This window comes from Diplotaxodon limnothrissa, linkage group LG18 (genome assembly GCF_057381915.1).
Source record: "Diplotaxodon limnothrissa isolate DT_005_m linkage group LG18, D_limnothrissa_male_GT1.1, whole genome shotgun sequence".
NCBI classification, from domain to species: domain Eukaryota; kingdom Metazoa; phylum Chordata; class Actinopteri; order Cichliformes; family Cichlidae; genus Diplotaxodon; species Diplotaxodon limnothrissa.
Genome location: NC_140613.1, coordinates 6,018,018 through 6,037,925, shown reverse-complemented (window position 1 = coordinate 6,037,925; position 19,908 = coordinate 6,018,018). Strand labels below are relative to the sequence as shown.

At 39.6% G+C, this 19,908-nt stretch overlaps 1 protein-coding gene across 1 annotated transcript in view; it reads right to left on the bottom strand.

The window, feature by feature from the left end:
* The window catches only part of LOC146612969 (receptor-type tyrosine-protein phosphatase N2-like), a 210,293-nt gene that overhangs the window by 13,286 nt on the left and 177,099 nt on the right, over positions 1–19,908 (bottom strand). The window contains exons 16-20 of the mRNA XM_085377709.1: positions 19,100–19,173; positions 13,075–13,152; positions 9,909–10,028; positions 9,082–9,248; positions 2,120–2,173 (exon numbers count right to left, since the gene is read on the bottom strand). Of these exons, the coding sequence (XP_085233835.1) occupies positions 2,120–2,173; positions 9,082–9,248; positions 9,909–10,028; positions 13,075–13,152; positions 19,100–19,173 (493 nt within the window). The remainder of the gene's footprint in view (positions 1–2,119; positions 2,174–9,081; positions 9,249–9,908; positions 10,029–13,074; positions 13,153–19,099; positions 19,174–19,908) is intronic.

The window sequence follows — 19,908 nt, the reverse complement described above, 5'->3', positions numbered from 1 at the left end:
AAAGGTTTTATTTCCATTATACAATAACATGTCATGCTAGCTTCTATATGTTTGTTACCACTAAGCCTTTAAAGCCTAAACCATAAAATAATTGCCAGAAAATTTAGCGTTTAATGTTCATTCTGACAAAATAAAAAATAATACATTCATTTGCATATAGGAGTTTTAATTTTTATCATATCTGCTGCATCCAGCATTTTTTTGGTGCAATTTCTTCCTTAAAAATGAATTGTGCAGTTTATTTCACATTGACTTTTACATCATTGTCTCAAAAACTCGTGGATCAAATGTGAAACACTTGGCTTTAAAGGACTAGGACTGGCCATTGTAATTCTTTATCATTCTGTTGCACTGAAAGCTACCTGAAAAGCTTGCAATTGATCTAAAACACCGCTGTGACAGTACTGCAGGAAGTAGAAAGACAACTCATATTTCAACCATGTTAGTTTCTCTTTAGTGGCTCCTTGCTAAATTTAGCATTGAATTTAAAATCCTTTTTCCTCGTCTTGAATTAGGCCCTATCATTTCTTAAGAACCTCATAGTATCATTTCATCTCAATAGAGCACTTCGCTCTCAGACTACAGGCTCACTTGCGAGCTTCCAAAAGTAGAATAGGAAGCAGAGCCTTCAGCTATCAGGCTCCGCTCTCTCGTTTGCTTTTGGGAGACAGAAACATCCTCTTTACTGCAAAGATTAGGCTTCAAACCTTCCGTTTTGATAAAGCTTATAGTTAGGGCTCGATTAGGTGACCGTGAGCCCTCAGGCTGTTGGCAGACTTCCAATGAAGCATTGAGCATTTCTTATCCATTCCTGTCTTTTGACTTCTCAGTTTTATGTTACTGTGCTACTGCTACATGGAAATAACTTTTGTCTGCTCTCTCCTGTAGTATGTGTTTAGTCCTATATGTTGTTCTCTCTGTGCTCTTCCTGTTAAAAGGGGGTTCTTTCTCCTCACTGTCACCATGTGCTTTCTCCAAGGGGAAGATTTAATTGTCTGGGTTCTCTCTCTAATGTTGTCTGGTATTCAACTTAACAGTAAAGTGTCTCGAGATGACAGTTATTGCAAAATGCTGCTATATATATATATATATATATATATATATATATATATATATATATATATATATATATATATATATATATATATATATATATATATATATAGAACTACGTTGATTTCAATGCCCGGCAAGTCGCATACCAACAAATCCTGTTTAAAATTCGAAACCTCTAATGCAATAACACACGTCAAATTGAAGGATTTGGTTGATCATCAGAGTAAGTAAGTGTCATAAGTGTAGCCGAGAAAATTCAGGATGTTCAAGTTACTGTGGCTGGTGCTCCATAAAGGCAGGTTTAATACTCTGGTGTAGACTAGCAGTTAGAGCGAGAAATGTACAGTTTCATCATAGTGGAGCCATTGCACCATATTAAATAATAGATCATTTGGTGGAGTAGTGAGCAGACAGACATAAGGGCTATCTGTTATTGAAGTTTTTTTTTTTTAATCCAATCATCTGAGGATGCTTGCACAAAAAAACTGTGGCAGATTTTTCTGCTAAATACCGATTTAATTATGTCTCACTGGTCTGAGTTATTTCCTCAGGTGGTAGGGGTATGCAGATGTGATTATACAAAAACACACACACCTATGCAAACACAACAGCTGCAACCCTGCCTACTTCTATTTACCCTCTCTCACTCTCACCCACTGGCTCTGACCGGCAAGCTGCAAGCTTTGAACTGCCTCCAATTAAAAGTTACCCTCCTCCGCGGACAGTTTGTCAAATTAAATCACAACTTTTTGGCTAATCTCTCATTTAAAATGTTTGTCGTCCCACACATGCTGACAAGTGACATGGCAGTTGGTGGGGAATTAAATGGTGATGTGGACTGGAGGTCAGAAACCACAAAGGACCCGGGCAATTTGAGTTTTAAATCCTCTGAAAAAACAAACTTTAAAACAATTTAACCAGCAACTTTAAAAGATCTGTGCTTGTTTGCGAGTTTGCCAGCATAATGCAGCATGTCTCTCTGAAAACAGAATGCATTTGATACTAGAACCCTATGAATAAGCCACCATAAAAAGCATTCTGCCTTAGTTATTAGCATACTTGCCTGCAGTGGACTATGATAGGACATGAGCGGCCCCGGTAGCACTTGTTAACTTTCCTGTAAAAAAAACAAGACAGAAAGAAAAAGTTAGTGTTAACACAGACATGATAAAAAGGAGAGATATCGCTTAAGAAATCCGTCATAGAAATCAACAGAAAAAAATACTTTAAGGAGCCAATTATCTGCTTTATAACAGCTGAACTGGGAAACCAATGGTGTTGCACAGCTGAGGTTCAGTTCAGTTTTATCTCCCTGACAGAATGCATATTTACTAATAGTAATAAAGATGAAGGTAAGTACACTTTTCTTCTTGGTTATTGCATGCATAGATGAATTAAAACCTGCAAGGAAAAAATTTAAAACAGGAAAGAGTTAACCTAAACATTACTTTAGAACAGTAACACCTGATTCTGGAGGATTAATATCACAGATACAGCATCACATACAGTCAGCACAGGTGCATCTAGGCTTCAAAAAATAAGAAAAAACATCCTGCACAAAACTACTTATAATTTTAGTATGTTTTACATGTTTTTACATGTCAAAACTGGTACTCAGTAAGGCTATCACTGCCATAAAATTCACCAATTTGTCCCATACCACCTACCATGGTATAGTGGACAATTTGATAACAGAGCCCTAATTCCAAAAAAGGTGCAATGCCGTTTGAAATGTAAATAAACATGACACAAATATTTGCAGATAATTTTAGATTTGGCAGCAGCGTCACATCTCAAAAGAGATGGGATGGGGCAATTAAATGCTGGACAAGTGAGTGGTACTTAAAAGTAACAGCTGGAGGAACATTTTGCAACTAATTAGGTTAACTGGCAGCAGGTCAGTAACATAAAAAAGACATCTTAAAGAGTGTTTCTCAGATGTGAATATGAGCAGAAATCTGCACGTACAAATTGTGGGAGAATTTAAGAATAATGTTCCTGCACTTCCAATATCTCATTCCCTGCAGTGCACAATATCAGAAAAAGAATAAGAGAATCTGGTGAAAAGTCAGTGCTCAAAGGCAAGCCCGAAAATCAATACTGGATGCTGATGATCTTCCGGCCTTCAGGTGACACTGCACTAAAAACAGTCATCACTCTGTCATGCAAATCGCTGCATGGTCTCAGGAACACTGAGAAATGATTGCCTTTGAAGACAGTTCACTGCACCGTCCATAAATGCAGGATAAAACTCTACTGTGCAAAGAAGAAGCCATCTGTGAACATGATCCAGAAATGCCAAAGCCCATTTAAAATGGACTGAGGCAAAATGGAAAACTGTTCTGTGGTCAGATGAATTGAAATTTGAAATTCTGTGGAAAGCAATGACGCCGTGCCCTCCAGACAAAAAAGAAGAGGGGACCATCTGGCTTGGTATTAGCTTCAAAGGTTCAGTTTTAAGTCTGCATCTCTGGTTGTATGGGAGTGCATTAGTACTCCTGTGGCAGCTTGCACATGGAATGCCACCATCAGTGCTCAAAGATGTATACAGGTTTTAGATCAACACCCATCGTCTTGCTCAGGGAAGGGCTTGCATATTTCAGCAAGACAATGTTAAACTGCATGCTGCATCATTACAACAGCACGGCTTTGAAGTAGAATTCAGATGCTGAACTATCCTGCCTGCCCCAGATGTCCACAGACTGATATTACAGTAAACATGTTTTTGCCATCAAATTCTGAATGACTTATTTTTGAATGTCACATTTATACAATCTAAACATTTGATCTGTTTTCTGTGTTCTGTTGTAAATAAAATATGTCAATCAATCATTGCATTGTTCTTATTTAGATATTACACAATGACATCTTTTTCCGAACTGGGTTTTGTATTATTAGAATTTATAGTCTCATGTAGTAAGACCATAATCTACATGCTGTTACAAAAACCTGCTTTACTGTTTGCTTCTAGCACATATAATAGTGCTGCACAGTTTAATTTAAACCAAATTTCAAAAGATCAGAGAGCCATGCTTCATTCGCAAAATGAAATAGTACATGTTTTTTTAACTTCTTCTTATTTCATAATCAGTATAGTTGAACACAACCATGAGGAATCGCACAGACATTTATAATCTGAAAGAAAATCATCATAATATTCCACAACGGAGGACAATCTGTGGCTGCTGTCACCCATGCATAAAAGAACATCAACAGTATGAGGAACACCACATTCTTCTCTCTCTCCTTTTAAAGACTGGGGTTAAAAAACAACAACTTTGCACCTTGTTCATCAAAAAACAGAGCAGTGAGCAGATCTGCACAAACTCACAGCTTCCATCTGAGAACGCAGCAGAAAGGCCGAGTTTGATCCCAGCTGGAGATCATCTCTGATTCTATTTTATGGTGAAACTCAAAATAACAATATTCATCTGAAACATATTATGTGAAGGTACGCTGTGTGTATGTGTGTGGCCTTTTCATAATCCATTATGCATCACCAGTCAGAGAGAGAAGCTTCAAATGTGCAGTTTTGATGCTTTTCCTTCCTTGAACTTGAAGTTTTTGTGGTCATTTATGTTTAATTATTAAAATTTATAACTGTCTTTAAAAACACTTATTTAAACAGGGTGTAGTGGGAAGTACAAAGTACAAAGTAATGATCAGTTATTTGTCTTGCTCATTGTTCATATCCTGAGTTATTGCACTTGAATTAAAAATGTATATATCTCATTATTACATGAGGTCAAAAGAAGGCAAAAAAAAGCAAGTATAATTATATAATTGTCACTTTGTAGCTAAATAAATGACATAAGCAGTGGGTTTTACCTGGTGTTTCCTGCAGGGCAAACAACAAGCAACATTACACAAGCTTGAGTTTTAAAAAACACAAAGGCTGATCACCAAAATTCCCCTCACATTTTCATCCACCGCCCCACTAAAATTGAAAAGTCAGACCTCACTAGAGACAATCAAAAGTGATGTAACCATGGAAACAGCCAGCAGAGAATCGCCAGTAGGCGGGGTGGGAGGTCGGGTGTGGGTGTGTAGAAGGGCGTGAGATTCAAAGGAAATGCCCCATAAGAGAGATATTAGCCAGATAGCGAGAGGGGGATCAAAAGCCAGAAAGGGAGGCGCAGAAAAGAGTGGGAAAAAAAATCAATGGAGTGGATGACGACAGAGAGAGATGGTGAAAGATACAGACTGGCAAGCTGACGGACAGAAATGAAAGACTTAGAATATGTCCGCTCTTTATACGCATTAGCATTTTTGGATCAATATTATGAAAGATCCGGTTGTTGTCTGCAAACCACCAAAAATGTACAACAAGGTCAACATTTCTCCGATCAACACATTTGCAATATGAGGTCATGTTTTTAATTGGGTGTGTTCCATTATTTCAAACACAGTAATGTCTACACAACCCATGCATCGACACGCAGCAGCCCTGCAGCACTTAAAAATGTATTTTTAGAGACAATAACTCATGAAATGCCACACTGCCACCATTTGCAATCTGCCTGCAAACAGCGCATGCAAATTTCCACATTATGAAACTGGTCCCAGATCTGCCTATTTGATACAACTAAGCCTATATACATATGTTTCAGTGACTTCAGTCAAATACTGCCATGTTGTTGAAAAAGCTGGCATCTCACACACAAAGTGTCTTTGGCACAAGTTCTGTGATGCACTGGGTTCAGTTTAAAGGGGCACATTTTAATCCAGACCCTCATCCTTTCCTTAACCTAACCATACAGTTTCAGTGCCTAAACCTATCCAGTAAGCAAAGGTGAAAGTGACTTATAAAGCTCAAAGCCTGTACTGTGTAATCAGCTGGATCTAGATGGAGGGAGCCCAGTCTCATAGAAGTGATTGTAAAGTTTGTTCCCCTTTGCATGCAGACGATCCAGCAAAGTCCACATTAGCAGGTTGGAAAGAAATGTTTTCCTTTGTTGATGGTCTGAGACCTGGCAGACTGGACTTTGGCTAGTATGATATTTTAGAATTTTATTTTTATTTACTGACTTGTTAGAATTAGGTAACAAAACTACCCATATAGGAAAAGGCCACAGTTTGGGTTAAAATACACGCGTCCACAACAAAATATACTGTAAATCTCCAATTTGCACGTAGGATAAGTGGAAGAAAATTGATGGACGGCTATTTTACATGATTTACTCCAGTAGTAGTATATAATAAAGTGGTTTATAAAACATGTATAATAAATTCAAGGTTATGTTTTGCTACTATAAGAATCTGATACCAGCACATATGATGAATGACTGGACAATCCCAAAAAAAACCAAACATAAGTTTTATTTATTGTTTATATAAGGACAAAGTATTAGACCCTAAGTCAGGAATCACCAGGCAACACAGAAAAAAGAAATAGACTAAAGCTAAGTGAGGGAGGAGAGACAGATACCGGGCAGGAGCAAGAGAGACAAAAGCGACCAAGAGAGGAAAAGGAAGCATGGCGAGAGAGGAGGGGAGACCGGAGGCAGTCAAGCAAACCATGAGCAAGCAAAAAGGGAAGAGGTCATCTCAGGTCACTGGGCACAGCGAGAACAGAGAAGGAGGAGTGAGATGAAGAAGGAGAAAATAAGGGGAGGAGGAGAAGACCGGGAAAAAGAGAAGTAAAAGGGTGGGTTGGGGGGAGGGCCCATGAGGCCCCCTGGTTGTAGAGTCACAGTCTCCAATGATCACTTTTGTGACTATGCAACTGGGCTTATATTACTAGCTGCAACATCACAAAAATGACACTGGCAACCGCAAGTTAGCTGGTAAAACGGGGGAAGGACAGAGAGGAGTTGTAAGCAAGGCTTCGGGTCAGTCAGGCCGGTGTGATTAGTGAACAACATGCCTGCACAAGCGCAAATGATGGAGAGGTACTTCAGCCGGTATCCTCAAATCGCCGAGGTGAAAAAAGGCAACACCAAAAAATAAAGAAAAGGGCAGGTTGCTATTACGAAAGCACCATATCTGCTGTAATAAAAGTGAAAAATATCTCCCTCTGTGCCTTCTTCATTGTGTTCTGACCCAGCTGCCCTGTGAGTAAAGGCAATATTTCCTAACTGATGGTGTATGGTGACGCCCACCAGACCCTTTTATAATAGCAGTGACCACAAACTCTTACTCTTGATATCCCACCTAATTGATGTGCGCCAGCAGAATGGAGACACCAGGCCTATATATAAACCTGACTTGGGGTCTATCACTTGAGAAAATCCACAGTGAATCAGAGAAAAGGGGCCAGGGCGGCTAACACCTAATAGGCAATACAGTATATCAGTTTAAAAGAGGTCGAAGGGGAAAAGGAGGAGAGCAGTTATAAAGGCGCCAGAGATAAAGGATCACTTTGGAAGAGTATCCTCAATGCATTTTGAATTACACTGTTATCGAGTGGAAAGCGCCCAGGATGTTTAGAGGATATATAGATATTTTTCTGCCTGCACCTCAGGATCACAAGTCAAAACTCCTGGAGAAGTGCGAGGTTTGAAGCCATTATGCTGTAAAGAAATCACGAAAGCCTTTCAAAGCCTCTGTGGCTCAAGAAGGAGGAGGAGGGTGGAAAACAAACAACTTCAGGAGCTTCTATTAGACTCTTTCACTTTATCTTTGTTTTAAATAAAATGCCAGAGAAGAACCATCACGCATATGACCTACTGGATTTTAATATATGGCACAGCCTGACCAGTTTCTGAACTGTAATAAAACTGCATATACAAAATTCAAGCCTTGGAAGCTAAAGCGATTTAGGTGCATTGGAAGATTTTCTTGCAAGGTTGGATTTCTGACTTTTTTGCTCTTCTGATGCCCTACTCGTGAATTCTGAGAACCTTCAGATAAGTTGCATGGGCTAACAAATACACCAAAACTTAAGGACAACGGAAGAGGCTGTTGAACCAAAGGCCGTGTGGCTCCTGAAAGTTAGCCTATTCATCACAGGATGAAAGAAAAGGATCAGTGAGAGTTCCAGTTAGTCAAGCACTGCAACATATCAAGCAGAACAAACAAAAAAGAAACGCAAAGCACTGCAAAAACATTTATTTATGTAATATTTCTCCCATCCGTACCTTCTTGTTATATTTACATGTGGAGAAGACTGACAGCATGCACACAAAAGCAAATGTTCCGCTACCATTGCTCTGTAGTTTGGTTTTTCTTATGTACACTTACAAAATGAAAACGTAGGCTGCCTTTGTTCTACCGGAGCAAAAGTCGAGGGAAGAAACGGACTGTGGCGATTTTTCCTGAATGATATCATGCAAGGTGTTTCTCAGCTCTGCTGTGGAAATGAATGCTGTTATCAAAGTGGGTTTGCTCCAAAGGCGCCTTTGAAGAGAACTTCCAAAAAGTTTCTTTGATGGCTTCTGAAACCTCAGTGCTTTCTCTATCAACATTAAAAGCTGGCTTAAGTACTTTATGCATTTCAAATGAAAATCAGTTTCAAGTAACTCTTTAAGCAAATTGCAAAGAAGACTTTTATACTATACTATAGAAAAATAGGTTTAAAAAACATACAATGTGCAGGCCATGGTTAAAGAGTAGGAGTCAACTCAAAGGTAGGTAGTATCGCTGTGAGGGATAACAATGCTGCTTTTCACAGCTCCTTGTCTCATGGCTGTTTAGTTTTTCTCCATTTTGTCAAGAGATAACAGTGAAAAGGACCCCGGCACAGGGTCAATGGTCATTTATGATGCATAAGAGGAAACCTTCACCCTTAAAGCAGGACAGATGGTCTTGCTGTAAACACCACGGCACCTCGTAAGAAAGAAAACTGGATGGAGAGAGTTATTGGTCCATGTTTTTGACTCCCTTTGTGTTTTGCCCCAAGATGTTTTCAGTTTTTCTTTTACTGTTAGGTCTGTGCACTGAAAACTAAAAAAGGCCAAATGACTTTATACACATGTTTCTGATGCCTGAGGACTGGAAACAAACCCAGCAGCTTTAGATGACCCAGGAACGAGAGTGAGCTGTTTTGTTTTAAGCTTTCTGAAACTTTCTGAAGAAGCTCCCTACCTGCGGAAGTCAAGTAGTGTTCGGCTAGTCTCCGGCACGTTCTGGTTGAGCCAGGTCAGGAAATGGAACTGAGTGACGGTCCGCGTTTCGTTGGTCTGCATGTTCTTCAAGTAGAAGCTACGAACCAGGAAGTCATCGCACCAGATGTGTTCAGAGACCAGGTTCACCTGGAAGGATGCAGGAGACAGACATGTATTTCCCCATGCATGAAATTTATGGTAGTCGAGAAATGTTCTGATCGGCTTATGTACTTACTAATTCCAGAAGAGTAAATTACTTCTAAATTGAATTATGATGACAAAAACACAGACGTCACGTGATAACTGACTGATTACAAGTGGAAGACAACTTAATATCCCATGTTTTATTAAGACGATAATCCTTTGTGATAAATAATCTTTGATTTTTTATTTGGTCACAGTCAAGTTCATACGATAATTAGCCCTAAAAGTCACATAATATTTATAGTGGGGGGTGGGGCTGAGTTCCCTGAGTAGGAGATGGATCTAACACATGCTATACTGAGTCAGATGCTAATGGAATAAAACTGCTGTAGCCTAACGCCTAGCTGTGTAGCATCCTAAATAATCATGTTCAGCATACACTGGCATTGGTGCAGCCCTGAAACAGGCCAATTTTGCACCTTTCAATGTCTAATTGAAGACTTTCTTCTGATTGGCTGCCCTTCATAAACAGCAGATTTGAACAACATGTGAGAGGATTTTCGCCCTCATTCACAACAAAAATCAAGACAAGTTTCAGACATTTGTATTCAACATATATATGTGACAGAAAATAATAACAGATCTTCTTTGAGTTTGTTTTACCTCGTAGATGTGGTACAGGTTGGATCCTTCATCTGGCCAGTAATGGTAGCACTGCTTCACCCCGCTCTCAACAAGAGGTGTCAACATAACGATGACCACACAGCCATTCTCCCAAACCATCTGCAAACAAAATACACAGGCAGGTAAATGATTGTAGCTCTTTAAAAAGGCCTTATTCCTTTGAAATGAAGTAGATTTTTTCTTGATAGAGACAAGAATGAATGAATTTTTAGTTTTTAATTGTTCCGAATTCATGTATGTTATTCTTTTTTTGCAGCACTTAAGATAAACTTTCTCAAAAGTCTAAATATTCTGCGTTACTTAATGTTCTTTGAAAACTTCTAAGTTTAATCAAAAGTAAAGCGTTAAGAGTAGGAGTCATGTTCTTGAAGGAGCGGAGAGCTTGATTTGGAACAAGATCTCATATGAAGCTGTCAACACCTCCCAGAACCTGCCAACAGTAACACTGACATGTGTCCTCACTCACCCACTCTCTTGGATATCGGTCCATCATTAGTTCAAATTTTGTTCTAGCTATCATTTTGGAAAGGGAGGTGTTTGTTTCACGGGAGCGAGGGAAAAAAAAAGAAAAATCTTGGTTTGAAACATGCTTGCTGTTTCCAACTTTTGTGAGCAACTACAAGGAAGTAAAGCTTTGTGACAAGTAATTGCTGTAGCAGTTCAGGCTGTTCTCTCCCCCAGCTGGGTCGTTCCACATCTGAGACCCGCCTGTGGTCGTATTTTTCCTTCTGGCAGTCATATTCTCACAGCCGGAGGGTGGGCTTGCTCAGGAGATCCATTCAACGCTGTTCAGAGGTAACAGTCAGCCGTTAATAGAAGCCATAAAACAATACCGCTCCCACATCATCGGGTTAGATTATAAAGATGGCCGCACCTGCCGCTCGGTCATGAGCGCTGCCACACCTTGCCGAAGATTTAGCAGATGTTAATTGCGGTGGGTTTTGAATTACTGCGCCTCTCTGCACTATTCCTGTCAGTCCTCCCTGCTTCAGTGATTAGTCTCATGGATCTAAAAATGTGACGGTGCACTTTTTGAGAAATTGTGTTAATTTGCTTCAGCTGACAGGGTGCAAACTCCGCTGCTGCTGCTGTCTGGAAGAAAAGCTCCCTCCTTTAAAACTCAAGGTTTGTTAAAAAGCTACATTTATTTAAACCCATATTTTTCCACAAAAAAAGTGAAGGGTGTGCCCTGCTCTTTTAGAACGTTTTGTGTACATAAACTTTCTGAAGATGTTGGACTTTTTTCCAGTGTAATAACCTTGGCCGGCTCTTGATTAAGCAATCTGATAAGACACAGTAATGCTAGTTAAATCAACTGGGCCTCAACACAACATGAAGGCTGAATAAAGCCTGAGTACAGAAGCCTGTAAAGCACGGAGAGGCTACTTAATGAACCTGAGATGAATCCATGATGAGCAGCAGGAATCGTCTGAGGCTTTTAGATAAAGTCTTTAAATGATCTTTTTAGCTACAGGCTAAGGCCTGCGGACTGATATGGAGATACTTAGACACCCATATTGGTTTTGTGGCTTCTCGTTCACATCTATTTAGAAAGTCTATTGCTTTTTTAAGGACTGGGACTCCTATGTGAACTACATTATGTGCACTTCTTTCAGGTCAAGGGCATCCATCCTAAAACCACTCTCGCAGATATAGAAGTTGACTGTCCTTTCTTTTTATATTGGCCTTCTGTACCACTCAAAACTGTAGATATTTCTAGACAAAAACAAGATTTGGACTACAGAAATGGAACAGAAGGACGTTGCAGAAATGTTGGTGTAAAGTGTGAATAAAGAGGAACAGGACCAATATACCAACCAACACTTTTCCTTCCCTGAAAAAGAATTATTTAGAGCTGGACGGGGATTAGTGGAAAGGAAGAAGGAAGGAGGCGAGTAGTGGTGTAATAGGGCTCCCCCAGACAAGACCTCAACATCGCCACCGCTGTCACTACGGAAACCCAGCTTGAGTTGAATGGAAATTCAGCTTGTTAGGCGGAAGTCACACGCCTAACTTCTCACCTCTCCTGCCTCGTTTCAAGCATTTTGTTTGCTTGCTTACTTTGCTGGACTGTTAAACTAAAGTTATTTTAGTTCCACTTTTGTGTAATCATAAATGTGCCACTGTGCACACGCATCTTACCGCACTTCCCACTCGTCTTGACTGCTCACATGAAGCCAAATTTGACATTTTTATTTTATTCAGTCTCTATTTATAAAGAGTGGGTTGGCTAAGCACGCATGCTTTTTAACAGCAGTGGAATGACAGGAACCAAAACAGTTTCGCCGTGGTAATGGGCAGTTTAACAAATGACAGTGTACCTACAAAATTTTTTGTGTTAATTACAACTTTTTAAAGCCTTTTCCAAAAAAATAATTGGCGAGCCTATTCGAGAGCACAGTATGCAACAAAACTAAGGTTTATTAAGAAAATAGAAAAGTGGTAATATGGGATTTATTTCCAAATTAACCAAGAAAATAATATTTGGATTCTGTGTTCTTGGTTTTTCTGGATACTTTTCACATCTCAACAAAAAATGAATATCACACAGCTCATTTCAAATGAACTGATTTTTATATTTCACTTTCCTGGATTAGTTGGAACTTCTGTAGTGTAGTGACTCTATGCAAGCCTGAGATTTCTTTTTCTTTGTGCCCCTCCTTGGTCTGCCCAAGTGAGAATCCAGCAGGGATATAACTTGTTTGACAAGGGGACCTTTCCTTCCAACCTCCCTGCTGCTCCACTCAACATACACCTAACACCAAGACTGGCCAGAATAACTTATTGATCTCCTGGTCTCAGATTCAAACCCAATCCAACATTTGGGACAGTGGGAAAAGAGTTTGCTACCCCCTGCATTAACAATGTGTCCCACTGAAGGCCAGTGTGTGTGTGTGTGTGTGTGTGTGTGTGTGTGTGTGTGTGTGTGTGTGTGTGTGTGTAAAAACAGTGGTGGTGAGGCTAGTGAGTGTTATGGTGAAGGAAAGATTAATAATGACATCCACAGAAATGGCTGGTCTCCTGTGTGACTTGCTGCACTAATAAAAATCGGCTAACTCTTGTTTAAGAGAGGAGATTGTATTGATTTTTGTTTCATGAGTGTGTGTGAATGCATTTGTATTTGTGTGTGTGTGTGTGTGTTTACCTGCCAGAAATCAGCCACAGTGGAGGGCAGGGGACCTTGAGTGGCAATGTAGGCTGGGTTCCTGGGATCGTGATCCATCTGTGGGGAGAGGAAAAAGGACAAGAGGGTGTAAATTTATCAAGGATGGCTCATTTTGAATGGTACAATTCATGTTTGTCCTGTCTCAAATGTTTAGATTTAAAGCCCATGATTATTTTGGATCATTTCTGGAAAACAAATGTTGCACAGTTCTCAGGAAGTTAACAGCACAGCAAGGTCAACTCAGATCTGAGAAGAAAGGATAAATTAGAGTCCAATCATTGGCTCTGACCTTGGTCATCTTATCCTGTAAGTCTACAGAATAACAGACATTTGCAAAGTTTATTCCGATCAGAGAGAATGACGGCTGTTCCAGTTGTTACATTAAGTGTATTTTTTCACTTAAGTGTGATAGTTTTGCATAGATTTAATAATCAAATCTTTGTGCATTCCTGGCTGTTTTTGGTCATTCCTGCTATACCATACTGATATTGTCCAACTTTCCTCATCCTAGTTTCTGTCATCATCATCCTGATCTAAGCAACAACTTCTGGGTCTAGAAAAATAAAGCCAATGGAGAAGTCCCAAAAACTGCAGATAGAGCAACTTGAGATTGCCTGTTATCTTTTTAAACCAGACTGTTAAAATGTACAGCTTTGCAGCAGAATAAACATTGCTGCACCACGCTTGTAGTTGTAGTCCCTTTAAGGTCATGGCCTTATGTTTTTATTTATCACTTGCTCTTCAGTTAACTGTTGTAAGTTTGTGCTCCAGTTTTGGTGTAATTAATTCATTCTAGTATTTTATGTCTATGTTATCAACTGGCAGATACACTATATGGCCAAAAGTACTGGGTCACATACACATTACACCTACAGGAGTTGCTTGGCCATAGAAATCAATGCCATGAAGTTCCCAGGATATAGTTTTTGTGCTGATGTTAATGCCTAAGGAGGTCGGGAACTCTAATTTAGCTGATAATTTAGCACTTCTGTGCTAAATAGGGTCAATCCAAATATGGTCAGTTCTCGAGCCAAACAACCAAGAATGTGATGGCTACAATGCTTATGTTGAGTCTTTAAAAGTAAATGACATAAATGAACCTCAGCAAACTCAGCAGTGGAGTTGCTTATTTAATTGTTCATTGTGATTCTTGGTTTATGTAATGTTTATATTAACTTCATGTAGTACTTAGTGTATTTAGTTTAGTTTAGATTCTTCAAAACCAGGACAAACAGATTCAAACAGCTTTCATCCAACAGCAAACACACTCATCAAAGCAATAACATGAGTGTGTTTGTTCAATTAGGGATGGGTGCAATAGATCCAGATAACAGGACATTATGTCTGTGTCTATTGTGTGTGCACGCATGTGTTTATGTTTGTGTTTTTCTAATGAGTGTGCACCTTTAATTTCATTTGTTACAATGACAATAAAGCTAGTCTATTCTCAGTTCCTCCCTTAGCGTTCTTTCCTCCTGTGTTAAAGTTTTTTGTATTAAGCTTCACTTCCTGTTTTATTTTGGTGAGCCCATGTTCCTTGTGCATTGTCTTGAATTTTGCTTCCTTTACTCGTCTGTTATGATTCTTTTCAGCCATGTCTCATTTTCTCCAGTTGTCTCCACTCCTCTAATCAACCTTTTGTATATGTGTAGTTGCTCTCTTTCCTTTTGCCTTTGTCGGGGTGGCAGCTCACTTTCCTCTCATGTCTCCCAGCGAGCCCTAGCCTTACGTCTCACAAATGTAGTTGAAAGTTTTCAGTTTCTTTCGTAATGTATTTTCCATGCTTAATAAATGGCTTGCTTTTAGTTCATCACAATCCACCTCTGCGTCTCCGGGTTTAGGCACTACACACATCTGACATGAACAAATAAGGAAAAGCAATTCTACAAAATTGATCTTTGTCCATACATGGAAAAAAAACACTATGCTCCAATGGGCCTCCAGGAATGTTCTACAGTGTGTCTTTTTCTTGGTGTAAAAAATAAATTGATATTGGACGCAATATAATATAATATAAAATGGCTAAATACCTCGTTCACAGACACTTTTAAGAACTAATGAGGGGACATGAATCATCACACCCATGCACAAGGAAAAATCCTCAGTGCTTTCGAAATGAGCAAATCTAAGTGCGTTAGTAAAATGTTCCCCCTGTTTAAAGTACTGAAATTCATTGCTAGAAGCTTCTTAGAGAAGGAGCTTAGCGTTTGCAGAGTAGCTCAGACTTCTTCCTTAACTTAATGAAAATTCCAGAAGGGTGGCGGAGGCGTCGAGAGCAAAAGACAGGAGATGAACGTGAGCTGAATTCGCGAGCAAGTGAGTGACAACCCTGCCAATTACCATGCAAATTGTATAGTAAATGTAATAATTGGCTGACCAATTTAGCTGGAAGCAATTACAGAGGGAAGACAGATAATTTATGGGGTTTTTCCGCACACCAAATTGTCTTTAATGGCCCTCTGTTCCTTTTATGAATGCCAAACAATAATGCACTTCTAATGAACTTAAAATAATTTTACCTAGAGAGAGAAAAGGCGACACGGTGGCAGCGAGTTTTGCTCATTAAAACGGCGAGAACTGCATCACGGACAAAAAATAGCTGGAGGCAGAAGTGCACTTTTCAAGGCCAAGAAAATATGTGGACAGTCATTTACATATATTTCTTTTAGTTTTTTTCTCGAGGTTATTATTTAACATCAGTGCTGGACTTGTAGCAAAATGACAGAAAACATTTAATTTGATTGTCCATGTACCTGAATATTTATGTCATGTCTGCGAGAGACATTTCTACCCAGTAAGCAGAACTAAGCGTTACACAATATGAGTGTCTTAGAAGCATCAGAAGCTAAAATCTATTGCCTTCCAGTCACATAAGAGGTTTTCAGAATTTCACTCAGATCCGCGACTGCAATGAAGCACTAATATTCCCCTTGCCTATACAGAGCCTGGTTTAGAAAAAACACAGAAGAAACTGGAAGATTCAGAGTGGTAAGATCTGGGAAATTATAAGAAAAGGGTCGGGTAAGGCAGAAAAGAGATTGTAAAGTTTGAAACCTTGTGATGGATGAAGATGAAAACGGTAGGGGAAGATACAGCAGGCTGGGAGAAAATGCAGAGTCACTATAAAGATGAAAAGATGAGCAGAGAAGGAAAGACGCACCAGGAGGGCTCTCTACTCTTGACATCTGTCGTTTTATTTCTTTCTCCACCCTCCCTTTCTTTGCGGAGACACAATGCTTCCTGACATCGCAAAGTGTATCCAGAATTAAACCCCACCATTAGTGACATTGCGAAAGGACAACCGTCTTTCTGTCTTTCACACACACTCCTGTTAATGAGGGAAAAAAAGTGTAGGATGTGACGTGTGTAATTATCCTTGTTATTGGGTTTTTGTCTTTTCTGTGGAAGGAAGGAGTCTGACTAGTCTGATGATGTTACTACAATCTGACACCTCTGTGTGTGTGTTGGTGTGTGTCTGTGTGTTGGGGTTAAAATGCTGGCTGCCAGCTATGTGAATTAGTTGTAATTGTGAGTCTATTTTAGGAAACGATAATCATAACGCTTCTATCACTGAGACAAAACTCATCATGCGCAGATCCTTTTTAAAACTTCTGTCATGACTTGTCTTCATAACAAGTCAAAATCTTTGATCCTGCTCCTTTTTTTTAACCACTTTTTCTCTTTACTTTACATTTTGAAGAATACCAACAAGCAAGCTGTCTTGTCAGTGAGTTTGGCTGGTAGTTGAGTATACTGCAGTCCAGTCCCATAACGCCTGACTTAGACTTCTGTTGAAGGGTTCAGAGGGGTCTGCGGCTACGTTGTAGGTCACGGTGTAGACTTCCCGCTGAACCATAAATTGAAAATATTTTATTTATCACAGGTGAAGCTAATCTACATTGGTGGTAAAGTGTGACCACACTTTAAGATAACAAGCAAACTTGCATTGGGAACTTGTGTTTCCTGTTGTAGTTTGTCATATAGTGTTAGATCCTTGGTTTTTCCTGGGTTATTTCTTTTAACTGAGGTCATTTGGACACGCAAAAGCTCTTTTCAGTGAAATTGGCAGCACTGTTTGCTGGGTAACGTTTCAGGACGGACAGCCTGTGCTACACCCTGATGCATTAACACACTGTGATGTCGAACGAGAGTGGTAACAAAATGCAATATTTGCTTTAATTTTCTTCAGTGCAACTCTTTTAAAACCTTAATCAAAAACTTCAACCGGACTGCCAATAAACACTGTGAGGCTGATTTAAAGTCAGTGTTATCTGCACACGACATGCACCAAAATAAGCGTGTGTGTGTGTGTCTGAGTAATACGTGAGTGATTGATTATGTCTTAGAAAGTGTGTGCGTTTGATTGAGTCTGCAAGGAAACTATTGAGTCTGTTTTAGACTAACGGTGTTTGTGTGTTAAAGGAGGAACTGAGTGATTGATCGTGTTTCTGAGTAACTTTGTGCAACTGAGTGACTGATTATGTGTGTGCGTTGGACTTTAGGCCACACAAAGCATTTGTAAAACTCTGATTAACAAATACAGGATAACCAATAAAAACGTTCCTAAGAAGTTTGTGATCCTCCTGCTTTTCTTTTAAAACATACGATGGCAATGATATAGTTCAAACTTGTAAAAAGACAGAATTAAATGTTCAGCTTTTGTTGCTTAATTAGTGAATTGCCATGTTAGCGTAACTTGTAGTTGTTCCAGACTCAAAGAGCTAAAAAAAAAAAGTGAGTTTAGCGACCTTATATGTCTAAACTGCATCATGTAAAATGGTAATCCTTGATCCTCCACATTAAAGTTAAGGAAGAAAAGTCACAAGGCATTGAAACCAGGCTGACCAACGGCTGCATTATGCAATAAACTTGCTCATAGCAGAGCCAATTCAAACCCCATTACTACTCACCTAATTTAATCATGTAAATTCATGTAAATGATGTCGAATCAGAACACATGGATCAACCTTACATTCGACAGTTGGTAGAAAACAGCTACTCTAACATACAGATAATTGCTTTGGTGTGAATGTGCAGCATTTTATTTTTTCGGGACAACACCATACAATTGTGTCACGGTGCTTCAGTTACTCTCGATGGAAAGACAAGCACCTTGCATGGACACCATTGGAATGGATGTTTTTTAATGTTGCAGTGTGTGTGTGTGTAGGTACATTACATGTGCAGCTGTTCATGCATGCTTGTTAGTTTTTTAGGTTGTGTGTTCTTTTTGGTTTCAGCATGGTGCACTGCGTGTTTTTAGCGAGTATGTGGGTACGTGTGTTGCTTCGTTTGTGTGCCTGCAACATTAGACAAGGTTGCTCTTTTGTTCCTGTATAGTTTTGATTCCTTCTCTCACATGCTCTCGCCTGCGCACACACAATCGCACACACACGGAGCCACGTTCTGGTGTAACGCCCAGATTTGAAATGCATAGCGTTTCTGTTGCTTTTAATGGAATACCACTGTATCTGCCTCAAGGGAAACGTAAACCTACTACTCAACACTGGTTTCCAAATTGATACACTCACTTACTGAATTCATATGGCTCTTTCTTACCCCTTTCCTTCCTACAGGCTGTTTAAATCTGTACCGTGCCAAAAAGAAAAAGACCCCAGTAAGGCAGACACACTGTAATAGTAAACACAAAGTAGTGTCAAATTAGCATAACCCAAGGTCACAAACAATAGTTTCCCAGGACCCTCCGGATCAATTTTGTTTCCACAAATGAGAAGTGAATCGAGAGCCTCACGCATGTCCTTTCCCACACCTCCCCAGAGCAAATACTCACCTGGGGTGTTTGCTGTATAACAATCATTAATATTCATGGTGCAGAACATACATATTGTGAGAGGCTGCCACCGAAACTAAGCAAGCATTGCATCAAAATTTATATTGGACAACGGTAGGCTGCCTTTGTTTCTGTGAAGCCCCGTGGGGGCTGTGGCAGCCTAGCATAGCAGCGGCGTGAAGCACCGAGTTAGAATGCAGAGGAGGTACTTACGATCGCGCTGGCATTGATGTAATCAGAGTTGCCTTGGCTGCTCTCCACCTTCAAGGTGATTCTGGAGTGATCATCTGAAACAAAAATGGAAGAATTCAGCATATTTCGTCTTTGCAGTGTAAGTGTTCTTTGGTCATGCTATATGCATTATAATGAGGGCTCTCTCTGTATACGTGTTAAGAAAGCTGGATTATAAGTAACAATGCCAACATGTCATGAAGCGTGGATTCCCTTCTGCTTTGACAAGGTTACTTTGAGCTCAGAAGGAAACTAGTTGACTTGTTTAAGAAAATATCTTCTTTACTTTTCCTCAGAGATTTTATTAATTGATTATTAACTTTCTCTGTGTGTCTGTAGGGCACCTCTAACAAATTCACATAACACTTCACACTCATGAGACAAAAGTTTTGAAACTCTGCTGTGCACTGTTGCCTTTGTATTAAGAGCTGTGAGCAAAATAAACACATTAATATATTTGGCTGCTCTACCTCTTACGATTATACTCTCGCATGCTGTCGGCATTGCTCACAGCTTTCAAACTCCAGTCCTCGAGGGCCGGTGTCCTGAAACTTTTACATGTGTCCCTGCTGCAACACACCTAAATAAAATTAGTAGGTCATTAGCAAGAGTCTATAGAACTTGACTGCATGCTGAGGTGGCAATTCAGCCATTTGATTTATGTTACAGCAGCTCAAGAGTGAATGAACATGTAGTTTTAGAAGTACTTTTTTAAATCAAACTTACACTTTTATTTAAATTTACTTGAGTAGAGTTGGGGGTTGCCACCATGCAGTGAAGTCTTGCTGATA